The sequence below is a fragment of the Neurospora crassa genome, linkage group VI (genome assembly GCF_000182925.2).
Source record: "Neurospora crassa OR74A linkage group VI, whole genome shotgun sequence".
NCBI lineage: Eukaryota > Fungi > Ascomycota > Sordariomycetes > Sordariales > Sordariaceae > Neurospora > Neurospora crassa.
This window is the reverse complement of record NC_026506.1, coordinates 641,789-653,500: the sequence shown is the minus strand read 5'-3', so window position 1 is coordinate 653,500 and position 11,712 is coordinate 641,789. Positions and strand designations below refer to the sequence as shown.

At 53.2% G+C, this 11,712-nt stretch overlaps 4 protein-coding genes across 5 annotated transcripts; all 4 read left to right on the top strand.

Moving 5' to 3' along the window:
• Positions 1-321: 321 nt before the first annotated feature.
• NCU04746 (hypothetical protein) lies at positions 322-1,046 on the top strand (the record flags this gene model as incomplete). Its single annotated transcript, XM_955186.1, has 2 exons — positions 322-434; positions 500-1,046. The coding sequence occupies 2 exons, from the start codon at positions 322-324 to the stop codon at positions 1,044-1,046; spliced, it is 660 nt and encodes a 219-aa protein (XP_960279.1).
• A 1,951-nt stretch (positions 1,047-2,997) lies between these two features.
• Positions 2,998-5,539, top strand: NCU10519 (G-patch domain-containing protein). The gene is made up of 2 exons (XM_001728243.2): positions 2,998-3,290; positions 3,353-5,539. The coding sequence occupies exons 1-2, from the start codon at positions 3,085-3,087 to the stop codon at positions 5,355-5,357; spliced, it is 2,211 nt and encodes a 736-aa protein (XP_001728295.1). The 5' UTR covers positions 2,998-3,084; the 3' UTR covers positions 5,358-5,539.
• A 935-nt stretch (positions 5,540-6,474) lies between these two features.
• Positions 6,475-9,432, top strand: NCU10518. 2 transcript variants are annotated; one of them, XM_011396723.1, is made up of 6 exons: positions 6,475-6,670; positions 6,840-7,861; positions 7,944-7,980; positions 8,039-8,174; positions 8,231-8,583; positions 8,658-9,432. In XM_011396723.1, exons 2-6 carry the CDS (start codon positions 7,786-7,788, stop codon positions 8,947-8,949), a joined length of 894 nt encoding a protein of 297 aa, XP_011395025.1. In that variant the 5' UTR covers positions 6,475-6,670; positions 6,840-7,785; the 3' UTR covers positions 8,950-9,432. The 2 variants fall into 2 exon arrangements, with proteins under 2 accessions (XP_011395025.1, XP_011395024.1); XM_011396722.1 differs by having other exon boundaries at positions 6,572-7,861; positions 8,658-9,381.
• A 483-nt stretch (positions 9,433-9,915) lies between these two features.
• NCU04744 (dihydrodipicolinate synthetase) lies at positions 9,916-11,680 on the top strand. Its single transcript, XM_955286.3, has 2 exons — positions 9,916-10,108; positions 10,201-11,680. The coding sequence occupies exon 2, from the start codon at positions 10,379-10,381 to the stop codon at positions 11,507-11,509; it is 1,131 nt and encodes a 376-aa protein (XP_960379.1). The 5' UTR covers positions 9,916-10,108; positions 10,201-10,378; the 3' UTR covers positions 11,510-11,680.
• Positions 11,681-11,712: the final 32 nt, after the last annotated feature.

Sequence of the window (11,712 nt, the reverse complement as noted above, 5' to 3'; positions counted from 1 at the left end):
CTGGAGCTTGGGTCTCTCTCTAGGTACTGTAGAGGTACGTAGCCTCGGCCCGTGCTTCGATTGGATCAGAATTGCTTCAACCTTGGCAGCCCGATGTGTCAAACGGAGGAACCTGAACCTCGACACGGCCTTCCCGACACCAGCAACTCTTTTCTTTCTTTCTTTCTTTCTTTCTTGGTGACGGGGGGTTGTAAGAGATGGAACTTGAAATGGAAGTGGTCTGTAAAAATGCCCGGAAAGACTTAGGTTGGTAATTGTCATGTGGCTTATTGCCTGTGTTGTCTGTGGCCGACGGGACCTGGAATCGGGATCGCGGAAGCAATGTCAGTGGAGACAGCATGCGAGCACACCCACCTAGTGCACTCTAGTGAAGGGGAAGCCTCTGGAGATGGGCCCGCTGCGTTAACAAGGAGAATTGGTGGTTGGGTTTTGTAGTGAGACAGACGGGGCGCCCTGGACAAGGGACTTGGGGTGGGCCTACCGTACCGTATGTCTTTAGTGTTACTGCTCAAGGTACTCCTGCCTCCCCTCTGTTAACACATGGGAACGTATCTGTCCGCCTTCCAAGTGTCACCGCCAGGTCGACCGCCTTTGGGAAAGAGATCAGGCCGATATCGAAACAAAAAAGATCTGGGGTCAAGCCATTCAGCATGATTCCAGACATCCTCGGAACCAGGCCGGCGGGTATGGTTTATTTGTCAAGTCAGTTTCCAGTTCCTGGGGTGAAACATGAGGTTACGTTGAAGATGGGAGCGCGCTTAACCACCACCGATGGCACTATACCGAACGCTAAACATTCAGCCTCTGGCAACTCACTCCGGGACATTGAAGATGAGAGGCACAGTAATAGACGAACAGACGAGGTCATCACCAACGGCTACAGTATGATTCTCTTTCTCCTCCTGACTGTTGCCTCGAAGGGTCTTCTCCAAATATTCATTTGTTGGGGACCACGGAGGGACCCAGCATCTCCAAGGCAATCCGGCATCTCATTTGTGAATGGCAGTGACGATGAGAAACAAAGGACAAGGAAGGAAGGTTTCTGAACCCACATATGGGTACACTACACTACACTACACTACAGTTGTCGTCCATGATCATCCTTCTTGGCCGGCGCCCGCATCCACCCTTCCACCACCACATGTTTCCCTCAAAAGCCCCTGAAGCCATTCCGATATAGCCACTCCTTCGGCGGGACTCGAACTGTGACATGTTCAACGGTGACTAATCGACCCCTCTACATCAATCAGCATATGGCACCCTGGACAGAAAATCTCGGTGGATGGCCGGTGAAATGCCTCTTCATGGTCTCTTACAGCCCGGATCGGGATCCGCTGTTGGCGTGGTGGGGATCTTGACGGTCTGCCCTCCGCCGCGGAGCTCTTGATTCGTTCTCGACTAAAGGCCGGTCCCCAACTCCCCAATGCCACGTCTACAGCACGCGGAAAAGGCCCGGCGACCTTCGAGAAGGATGCAACTCCTGGATCTGATCTGACTGGCCGGAAGCTGGGGTTTCGAGATGGGCGGCTTCAGACTGGTGCCAACAAACAATTCAGGAGATAGTCAATGCTTGTCTCCGGGACATCCTTTTCGAGCGGTTTCAGCTCGGACGGGAACTCTAGAGATTTGTGATCCTCTTTCTTGACTGACACATCTCGAAAAAAGGAAGCTCTCTGTGCCACACCGCAGCCTTGATACTGCGACATTGGGTATCCGAACGGCGGCCGTGTGTCAGGCCTGCGACTTGCGGGGAAGCTTCATCCAATGGCAGCATTGGTGCGGTGAGCGTTCCCTTTTGCAGTGCAAGGCACCAAAGCTTATCACCAGACTATTTCCAAGGAAACGGAATTGAGCTGAGTTGACAAGGGGCGGAATGGTAGGTGGTGTACTATGCAACTTTCGTCTTCTTCTGACTCTTGTTTCTGGCTGTTCCCATCACCCCAATCACCAGAAGATGGAAGTCGGTTGTTGTACAGCATGAGACAGCCGTTTCTCCCTGTGCGGGAGACATTTGAAAGCATTTATTCACTCCCTTGGAATCTCGCGGTATCCACGCCGAAAGATCTGAAACGCCACAAAGGAATTTCGAGGATATTCAACAAAATGCGCCAAAAAGAAAAGCACCGAGATATCACGGATCGACCAACAATGCGCATCGGATATCGATTGCCAGCTGAAATGATATCATGCTGCGGATCAAAGCGATGTTTCCAGGACAGGAATATGATCTCCTCCAGGTTGTTGTTGGGTTGCGGTTATCACCTCATGCGGGGTTTCCAATCATCTACTCGTCCTCAACAGCTTACCTACTTAGTGAGGCTCCAATGTGCGTCTTCTTCATCCGTGTTTGGTTTGTTCAACAGAAAATGAAATGTCATGTCGTCGGCTTCGTTGTTTCATGATGCCGAGCAAACAACCAGACTGCATTCCGCGGGCCGAGATGCGGCAGGCACTTCAGTTGGAAGTCCATTTTCTGCCATCTGAAGCTTGGCTCGGCGCCAGCGAACGGGCGCCCGGATCCAGCCGGTCGGGAGAGCCCGGTTTCACGGTCTGATATTGAAATTGGCTGCGGCTCAAGTTGGCCTACGCTTTCTAGTCATTCTTTCTGATGCTTTTGCCGTCAATTCAATTTCTACTTCCACTTGAAGTGAACAAATGTCCACCTAGGTAGTCTCGAGTCTTTCAACTCTCTGGTCTCAACGCCCGAACGGTCTTCTAAAATCACCAAAGTTCCAGGGCACCTTCTCAGGGACAGCCCCTGTCGTTGAGCGCCGTCCCCGCATCGCCCAGCGGCAGAATGACCCCGCTCCGTTCTAGATCTGGTACCGCCTTCCCTTTCGACCGATGACATGCCTGCCCCTGCCGGCAATTGGCCAAGCAGCACCCGGAGCAGGGCAAGGCTGAACAGCACCCTACTGGTAGAGGTACCCAGTGAATTTAGCGACCGTCGCGTTCTATAGCTCAGTCACGAACCACTACACCAAATCCAGCTTGCATGTGCCTTTGCGGAGCTTCAGCCTCGAATTCCATACGGTAATTTGTCAACACACGATTTCATCACCACTTCAACCACACGTCCTCTCCATGTCCTACAAGAGGTCACGCGCAACTTTCGAGGCCGACCTTACTGCTCAACAATCACCATACGTTTTCTTCGGGACACCTCTTCCGCCGCGCGACCCCGAGGTTCGCGACGATGGATCCTACGTACCGATATGGAAGCAGGAGGTGAGGGACGAGCGAGGGAGGAAAAGACTTCACGGCGCGTTTACAGGAGGATTCAGTGCAGGGTATGTATAGCTCCTCTTCAAAACTCCGCCCTCTCTTTTGCTAACAGCAACCTCTCTACTAGCTACTTTAACACCGTCGGCTCCAAAGAAGGATGGACACCCTCAACATTTGTCTCGTCACGCACGAACCGCCACAAAGACACCCCGAAAGCTGTTCAACAACGACCGGAGGACTTTATGGACGAGGAGGATCTTGCCGATGCTGAAGAAGCCAAGAAGATCCAGACCAACGCCGCCTTCGCCGGACTAGGCTCGACCGCGAACGATGCCACGCGAGCGAGCGGCCTCATGGGCCTCTTTCGTCCCCAGGGTGAAACCATGGGCGTGAAACTCCTCAAGAAGATGGGCTGGAGAGAAGGCCAAGGCATTGGCCCCAAGGTGCGGAGGAAAGCGCGGCTCGAGCTGCAAAACGATGCGACCGCCCAAGGGGAGACTTTTCTCTTTGCGCCGGAAAACGTACCCATGATTGCATTTGTGAAGAAGACGGATCGCAAGGGCTTGGGATACGCGGGAGAGAGCGGACTGACGCCAATCGGTCGATCGGGGTCAAAGAAAGGCAGTCACGGTGACACGGACGACGAGGACGAGGACGACTACGGCGCACTAGGACGACCCAAACTCACAATGGGCGGGGGCCGGAAGAAGGAAACGAGCAAAGTCCGAGGAGGCATAGGGATAGGCATCCTGAACGATACCGGCTCAGACGACGAAGACCCTTACGAAGTCGGTCCCAAAATATCCTACAACCGAGTAATAGGCGGAGACAAGAAGAAAAAGAAGGCTACGATAGCGGCCAACCCGACGCTACAAGCAAAACCAAAGTTTATCACCAAGAAAGCAGCATCGTCGATATTGGGCAAAGTAGGGTTAGGGGTCCGCAAATGCCACGACGGCCGCCTACCACTGGACGGCTTTGTCTTCGGCAAGGAATCCGACGCGCTCACAACTGAAATCAATTCCGAAGGGAAATACCCGCCTCCCCAGATTCCTCGAGGATGGGTATCTTCTAAAACGCCCAAGTCGGAATCCGCCCGCGGGTCCCCAGCAAACTACGTCTCAACAGCCGACGTAGCCAAAGCCTCGACCCTCGACCCGAAAGCCCGCGCCGCTCTCCTTGGCGAAAAACAATTACCCGGAAAATCCGTATTTGACTTCATCTCCCCGGCCTCTCGCGACCGTCTCGCTGCCGTCACGGGCCGGTCCGACCTGCCGCAAGCTCTCGGCGAAGTGCCGGCCGCCTACGCCCGGAGCGAAGCCGAAAAGCAGCAAGAGCTTCTCGATCGCGTTCCCAAACTCGATAAGGAAACCGCCATTGCCGCCATCTCGCGTGGCATTGGGGGTGGCGCGCCCTATGCGGAAGACGAGGAGAAGCGCGCACGGTATAGAGGCTACTTGGAGGTCCAGGCGGGGTTCAGACCGCAATTACCACCGAAACCGGCGAAGTTGACGGATGAGGAGTGGTTGAGAGAGTTTCATGAGTTCTTCAATTGCGCGAGGATCTTTAAGCCGATGACGGGGTTCATGGCTAGTCGGTTTACTACGTCGTCTTCTACAAAACCCACGGCAGCAACTACGGGAGATACGAAGGAGGTAGTGTCAAGGCCACCGCCAAAACCAGAAGACCCAGCAGAGGAAGCGGCGAGATTGGGCATGTTTGGTACCATGACCAGGTCGGTCACGGATTTTTATCCTACGAGACTGCTGTGTAAACGGTTTGGAGTTAAGCCGCCGGCGCATGTTCAGCCGGATAATTACGATGCGACTAGCGAGAAGAAGAAGGATGATGTCTGGTCGCAGTTCCAGTCGTACGGGTATCAGGGTGGAGGAGGACCCGGTACTGTGGAGAGGGAATTGTTGGGGTTGGAGTTTGGGAGTACTGGCGGCGGAGGAGGGAGTACTGGCGGCGGAGGAGGGAGTACAGCCATGGCTGATTTGGAGAGAGGAGGAGGGACACAGAAGCCTGCTGAAGTGGTACTTGATACGTCAAGGAATGAAGCGCTGGAAGGAAAGAGGCCGGGTGATGAAGTGTTCAAGGCCATTTTTGGGGATAGTGATGACGACGAGTGATGGAGGGTTGTGGAAGAACCTTGATGGTTTATGAAGTACCCTGATGGCCAGGAAGTCAGGGGCTCTGAGGGTTAGGGTTGTTGTACTCACATGTGTCACCAACAGACACGGAAGTACAGAGGTGTGAATAGGATCACTCACCAACCAAAATCCAAATTCTATAGAGATTTCTAACAGCATAATTCTCCCCAAATTGTCATATGCACGAGACAGCGACAACCGGCAACCGTGATGTCGGTCTGTCGACTTGATGATTGGTCGGTAGACGGGCGGCTACAGAATAAGCGGGACTAACAAATGGCAGCTCGAGCAGTGATTGGCAATTCCAGCGCCTCAGCGGTAATTTCACAGCGTGACAGCACCAGTACCCCTTGCTCGGTCTTTGCATTTCCCATCCATCGGGGGGGATCCATCGAGGTGCTGCAAGTTGCAGAGTGCCCTGAACATCCTTGAACCATTCAGTTTCTTGTCTGTGTGTCAGTCGGATGCCCGTCAGTGTGAATGCCGTCAGTGCTGTCAACTTTGACAACCCAGGCAGGTACGGGTTGTTGTACTTGCAGGATTCGCCTGTCGTCTCCCGTCTTGCCGTCCCGTCTTCTTGTTTCTTCGCATTTCAACTCTTTACAATACTACAGTACCTTACATGCCAATCTAAGTGTACCTCGTAGTCTAAGAATGGACCTGCCTCTCACGCCAGAGCTACAGGTCCCTCGATTGTTCTTTGAAGTACCTCTAGGTAGTGTGGTTTCCTCTTCAAAGTAACGTAGACTAGGTAGGTATCTTCTTTGCTTTGCTTGTTTAGGACATTCCATCATATCCACCACGTTCATGTCGAGTTCATTACCACGGTGTCCTTCCAGAAAGCAAAACCTGTCACGAACGAACGACCCTTTTTATGATTCTGGACCGTTCACTTCCGCCCGGACCATCTCAGACGACCCAGGGAAGGGACCAGGGCCGGCATGTAATTAGCAGACGATTGGACCAGCTAGCGTGTAGCCTAGTCCAGGCGATCTACCTCAGATTGGGCAGTGGAGGCTCGCAGTTAATTACGCCCAGGTACTTGCTGGGTATATCAGCCATGGTAATAGCATCCCACTCTCCCCGAAGAGGAACCCCAATCTTACTTTAGCCCTTCACCTAATCCTAATCCCCGACCATTGTCCGCCAACAACATCATTCATCCGTCCCATCCAATTCAACAAAGTCGCGCCGGGTTCCCACCATTGCCGTCTCCATCGATTTCATGCAATCAATTGATTGATTGATTGACTGTCTGTGTGTGTGTGTGTCCGTCCCAGGCCCCGTTAGAGGTAAGGTCCATCAAGCAAGACTCTTGATGGGAACACACGAGGACGAGGTGGAAATGGCAGGAAGCAAACACACAACACTCCATCGCTGTCGCTGTCACCACCATCTCAAAGGAACACTGTGACGACTGGGTCCATGGAAACTTGGCTAACGTTTCTTCGGCTCCCCCAGCTTTATCCGTCCGTCACGTCCCTACAGGTAGCCCCTTATATTAGATACCAAATCACGACCGAATTAATTCCCAATTGCGACACCCACCCCCGTCGTCACCCTGTCTGCGCCGCGAGATTCCAGCTGCTCGTCCCCCGGGCCCATCTTCAACCACCCTCCACATCACCACAGGACCTCTCGCCTTTCTCTCCCCAAACGGCGTAGCGCAGAAGCAGACTCTGGATTGCTACCCGACCTGGACCTGGACCTGAACCTGAACCTGAACCTGGACAACCTAGCCCTGGATCACCATCACCTGCCCGACGACAACAACAACAACAACAACAACACCACCACCATACCCGAGACACTTCTGCCGGGTCTTGTCTGCTTCACTGCAGAGGTCAACGACTTCTGTCGCCCATCTACTACTACCACCGCCGCCGCTGTCGCCGGTCCTGAGCCACCATCGGCTACTCGTTCTCCGCCACCCCAATACCCGGCGTCCGAGTCCTCTTCAGCTGGACGACCTCCGCCCTTCTCGTCGCTCTTTGCCAGTCCATCAGCGGACCCCGAACTTTCCAATTCAGCATCCGTCTTTGAACCATTCGACGGCAAGTACGCCGCCGTTTCCGTCACCGATTTCGATCATAACGACGTCGTCGACGACCCAGACGAATTTAACGAAGTCGCATCCTCGAAATCTGCCGCCCCAGCTTACGCGCCGTCCGATCCATTTGTTGCTGTACATTATCCGTCAGGAGTAGGAAGCAGTAGTAGTGCTTTTGTCACCACCGCGCCTTCAACATCGTCCCCGGGATTCCAGCTCCAGGACGAAACCAAGCACGCGCTAAACTCTCAAAAGGAGGATACCAAGGGCGAGTCATCTCGCAGCAAGGAGGAAGAAGCAGAGCCGCCACCGGCATATTCGGAGGGATCCAGTCCTCTCCTTTCTTTCACATATCTAATGGCTGCCGCGGGAGGAGCGTCGAGTATCATCACTCAGGTCCAGCAGGGTGGACCGCCTATTAATGCCCTGGGAGGTGAGTTGGATTGGATCATGGACAAGGTCTACATGGAAATTGTTGGAATAAAACAGAGGTTAACAATGGGTTTGCTGGATAGATGTCGCCCCCGATGAGACGATTACTATGGACCTGCGGTAAGAATTCACTCTAAAGTATGCTGTAAAACGGATGGTTTGCTGATCTACTGAACAGGGGAACGCGGTTCACACTATCACGCGATGAGTTGCTAACGTTGCCTGAATTTGTGCTTTTGTCCCTCTTTCCCAATGGACTCTTTCCCGAAGGACACATGGGTGGCTTTGGCGAGGGAGATGCCGTACAAGTTGACGTAAGTTTGCGCGTGCATCAATCATCCACCCAGGTCATTGCTAACTTGTTGAGCAGTACGACCCAGCATCCCTACAATACATGCTGGAGTTCTTCCGCACAGTAGCCCAGTCTATTCCCGTAGACCCTTCCAACCCCCAAGATGGCAGTGACGGCATAGTACCCGTCGACCCGGCATCCGGCGCAAGGGGCGATGACGGTTCTAAGCGTGCTGGCATCATTGTGCTGCGTGAGGACCTGGATTTCTACGCCATCCCCCCTCGTGCTGACCTTGGTCAGGCTGAGATGATGGAGATCAAGCGTGCGGCTGCTCGGGCGCTGCTTAAGCAGGACGGTATCTTCAGCGGGCTGAAGAAGAGTGATGAGCCGGGCACGACGGAGGCGCATTTGATCGAGATGTTGACTGCTGGGTAAGTTTCCGGTCCTCACTTCGCCTATGTGGGCCTCCCTTTCAGTTTTAACAGAATGCTAACTGTATCTACAGCGGCTTCAACCACGACGATCGCTGGGGCCACCGTGCCGGCGAGCCTAACAAGGCCGTCATCTGCTCCCTCGCCCTCGCCCGCCTGCGCTCCGACATTAAGGGCAACGAGATGGGCAGCAACGCCGTGGGCATGGCCCAGAAGCTTCTGCTCTTCTGGCGCAAGCCTGCTCGTAGGTGCTGGTGGGAGGGTGTCGAGCTTGAGGGTGTTGAAGGCCTCGAGCCTGGCACAAAGCTCAAGGTGTGGATCCGCAGGGTGTGGACGCTGGAGATGAGTGTGATTGGACTGCGTTAGGGACTCGGCAATCTAGAGCTCAATCAGGGTTACTATGCACCAGGGCTAGTGGATGGTGTGGGTGGACTCGATGGAGTTGGAGAAGAAGTGGAAGAGGAGGATAAGAAGGAAGATGAGAACGAAATCATTGATGGGTTAGAGGAGCTTGTGGTGATGGGGGTGGAAGAGTAAAGAGTAAAGGCTTGCCAGGCGGGGGAATTATGTTTGTGCCTGGGCTTGCCTGGATTGGTTCTTTTCTGGTGTCGGATTGGTGTGATTGGTTTTTGGGAGGACAGGTTACTTAGGGAAGGGAAGCAGCTCTTTCAGTTTGATATACCACTTGGGCTTTTTTTTTTTATGTTACGTTCTTTGTTAGGTAGTTTGTTGTTGTTGTAGAAGTTGAATGTTGAGAGAGAGAGAGCAATAAGGCAAAACCGATACGGCGTCACGTCAGCATAATACCTACAGTAGAGGAGCCCGAGCAAGTTGAAGTTAGTACCTGAGGTAGTTATACCTGCTTCGTCTTGTTTCTTGTAGGTAAGGTCGTGCCAATCATTCTGTGTATAGCTGTCCTTTGCTTCCATCTCGACAGAGAACTCGCAGCACTAAGCATCTCTACACGCTCAAATTCCCTCATCACCTTGAGAGTTTTGCGTCTTGAACCCACTTTCCAGGTCTCATCCCATCCGTCATGTCAAGGCATATGCCGGTGTCTGCTGCTGCAGGTCTGCCTCATGCCTGCCTGCCTTGCTTGCTCTGCCAACTCCCATCCAAACCCATGCCCTAAAGCAAGAAAGGCAGAGCAGTCGGAAGGCACACCTCGTACACAACACTGCAGTAGAAGGAATTCACCTTTGGACGATGACTGGCACAGAAGGAGCTTACCGGCTGCTGTAGCTGATTGGGACTGCAATAAAACCTCACGGCCTCCTGGCCTTTGGCCAGTTTCCCCCCCCCCCCCCCCCTCTCTCTCTCTCTTCTTTCATAGCTTCAAGCACATTTTCCCACTTTTGTCTGGGTTGAGTCATCCCTTTTGCTTATCTCTTTGGTCATCATCATCATCGCAGTTTTGGTTCAATAATCTTGGCCATTGTCACACTTCCGGTTCAAGCATACTGGTCTGATCAGCCCGGCCGATTGGATGAACATCTCCAGCTTCTCCTCTTGTCGGTTAGAAAAGGTAACTCCCGGACTGCGCCGTCATTCACACCAAGATCGTCCTTCCCTATCTTTGAAACGGCCTGTCGAGCTGATACATACTCATCGATTTAGTTGCTCTACTCGTGGTACCGAGTCCCTTGATCTTGTCTAATCTGACTTCCAAGTCTTTAGCTGATTCATCTGACCAAAGCCGTCAGTCAACAGCCATCAAGACAATCTACTTGAACGAAAGTCTCTCACCACCATAACAACAACAGCAACCCAAGATCAAACTGAAAAGGCACTCACCATGTCCTATTCACAACTCATCGGTTCAAGATCAGAACTGGTCCCCCCCGTCCCACCCTCCGGCATCTGGGCCTCCCCCATAACCCTCTTCAACCTCCGCGACATCATCGACTTCCAGTCCCAAATCTCTTATTTCCAATACCTCTCCTCACCCAAAATCGGTCTCGCGGGCTTTTTCGTCTTCGGCACCGAATCCGAAGCCTCCCTACTCACCCGCAAAGAACGCTGCGACCTCCTCCGCTGCGCGCGCGACTCGGTTCCTTCCGGATTTCCCATCATGGCAGGCGTTTCGGCCCCCAGCGTGAGACAGGTGCGTGAGCACATCATCGATGCGATTGCATTCGGGGCTAATTACGTGGTTGTTTCACCACCTGTTGGATCTGAACCGAACAAAAAGGGAACCAAGCAAGAAAATGAAACGGTGGACGCGTTTTTCGACGATATCGTCCACTACTCCGAGTTACGGATCCTCATCTCTGACGAAGACGGCGGGATCGACCTCACCAGCGAACTTATAATCCGTCAAGCCTTGCGCCACAAAGGCAAGATCGTCGGCGCCCACTTGCGGTCCGGCAATAACGTGGTCGGCAAAATCACCCGACTAGCCAGGGAATTCCCCCCCTCTCAAAAAGAATTTGCCATCTTTGCGGGGCAAAGCGATTACTTGGTCGGCGGGCTGGCAGCCGGGTCAAGCGGGTGCATCACGGCGTTTGCGAATGTGCTGCCGTGGGCGTTGGTGTGGCAGTATCATGAGTATGTGAATGGGGAGAAGAATAATGATAAGGTGAAGAAGGCGGATGCGCTGCGCGTCAGTGGGATGTTGGCTAAAGTGGAGACACAGCTGTTAGAGAGTGGTGGGGGGATTGCCGCGATCAAGTTTGCTGCGAGCTTGTATACGGGTTGGAGGGCCGGGGTGGTGAAGGGGACGAGGACGACGCGGAGGTATCCAATGGCGACGGCGGGGCATAAGGGGATGGAACTCTTCTTGCCGAGGAAGCCACAAGCGGATATTAGTATGGAGATGAAAGACGAGATTTGGACGGCGGTAAATTGGGCGTTGGACTTGGAGAGGGATCCGCTTGCGGATTATGATCTGTTGGAGAAAGAAAAGGCGGAGGGGTCAAGGAACTGATGGCGTAAGAATGGGTTAGAGACAGATGGATGTGTAAGAGACGGCGAGAGGGTTGTATTGCCGTGGATAACATTTGTTTTCGTTTTTGTTCAGCGGACATCACAGAAATAAGCTTTGGCAGATTGATGTAGCCAACGGTTGATGACATACGTATAAGCAAATAACTTTTTTCTATCCTTGCCCCCAAATCGTACGTCTATAAA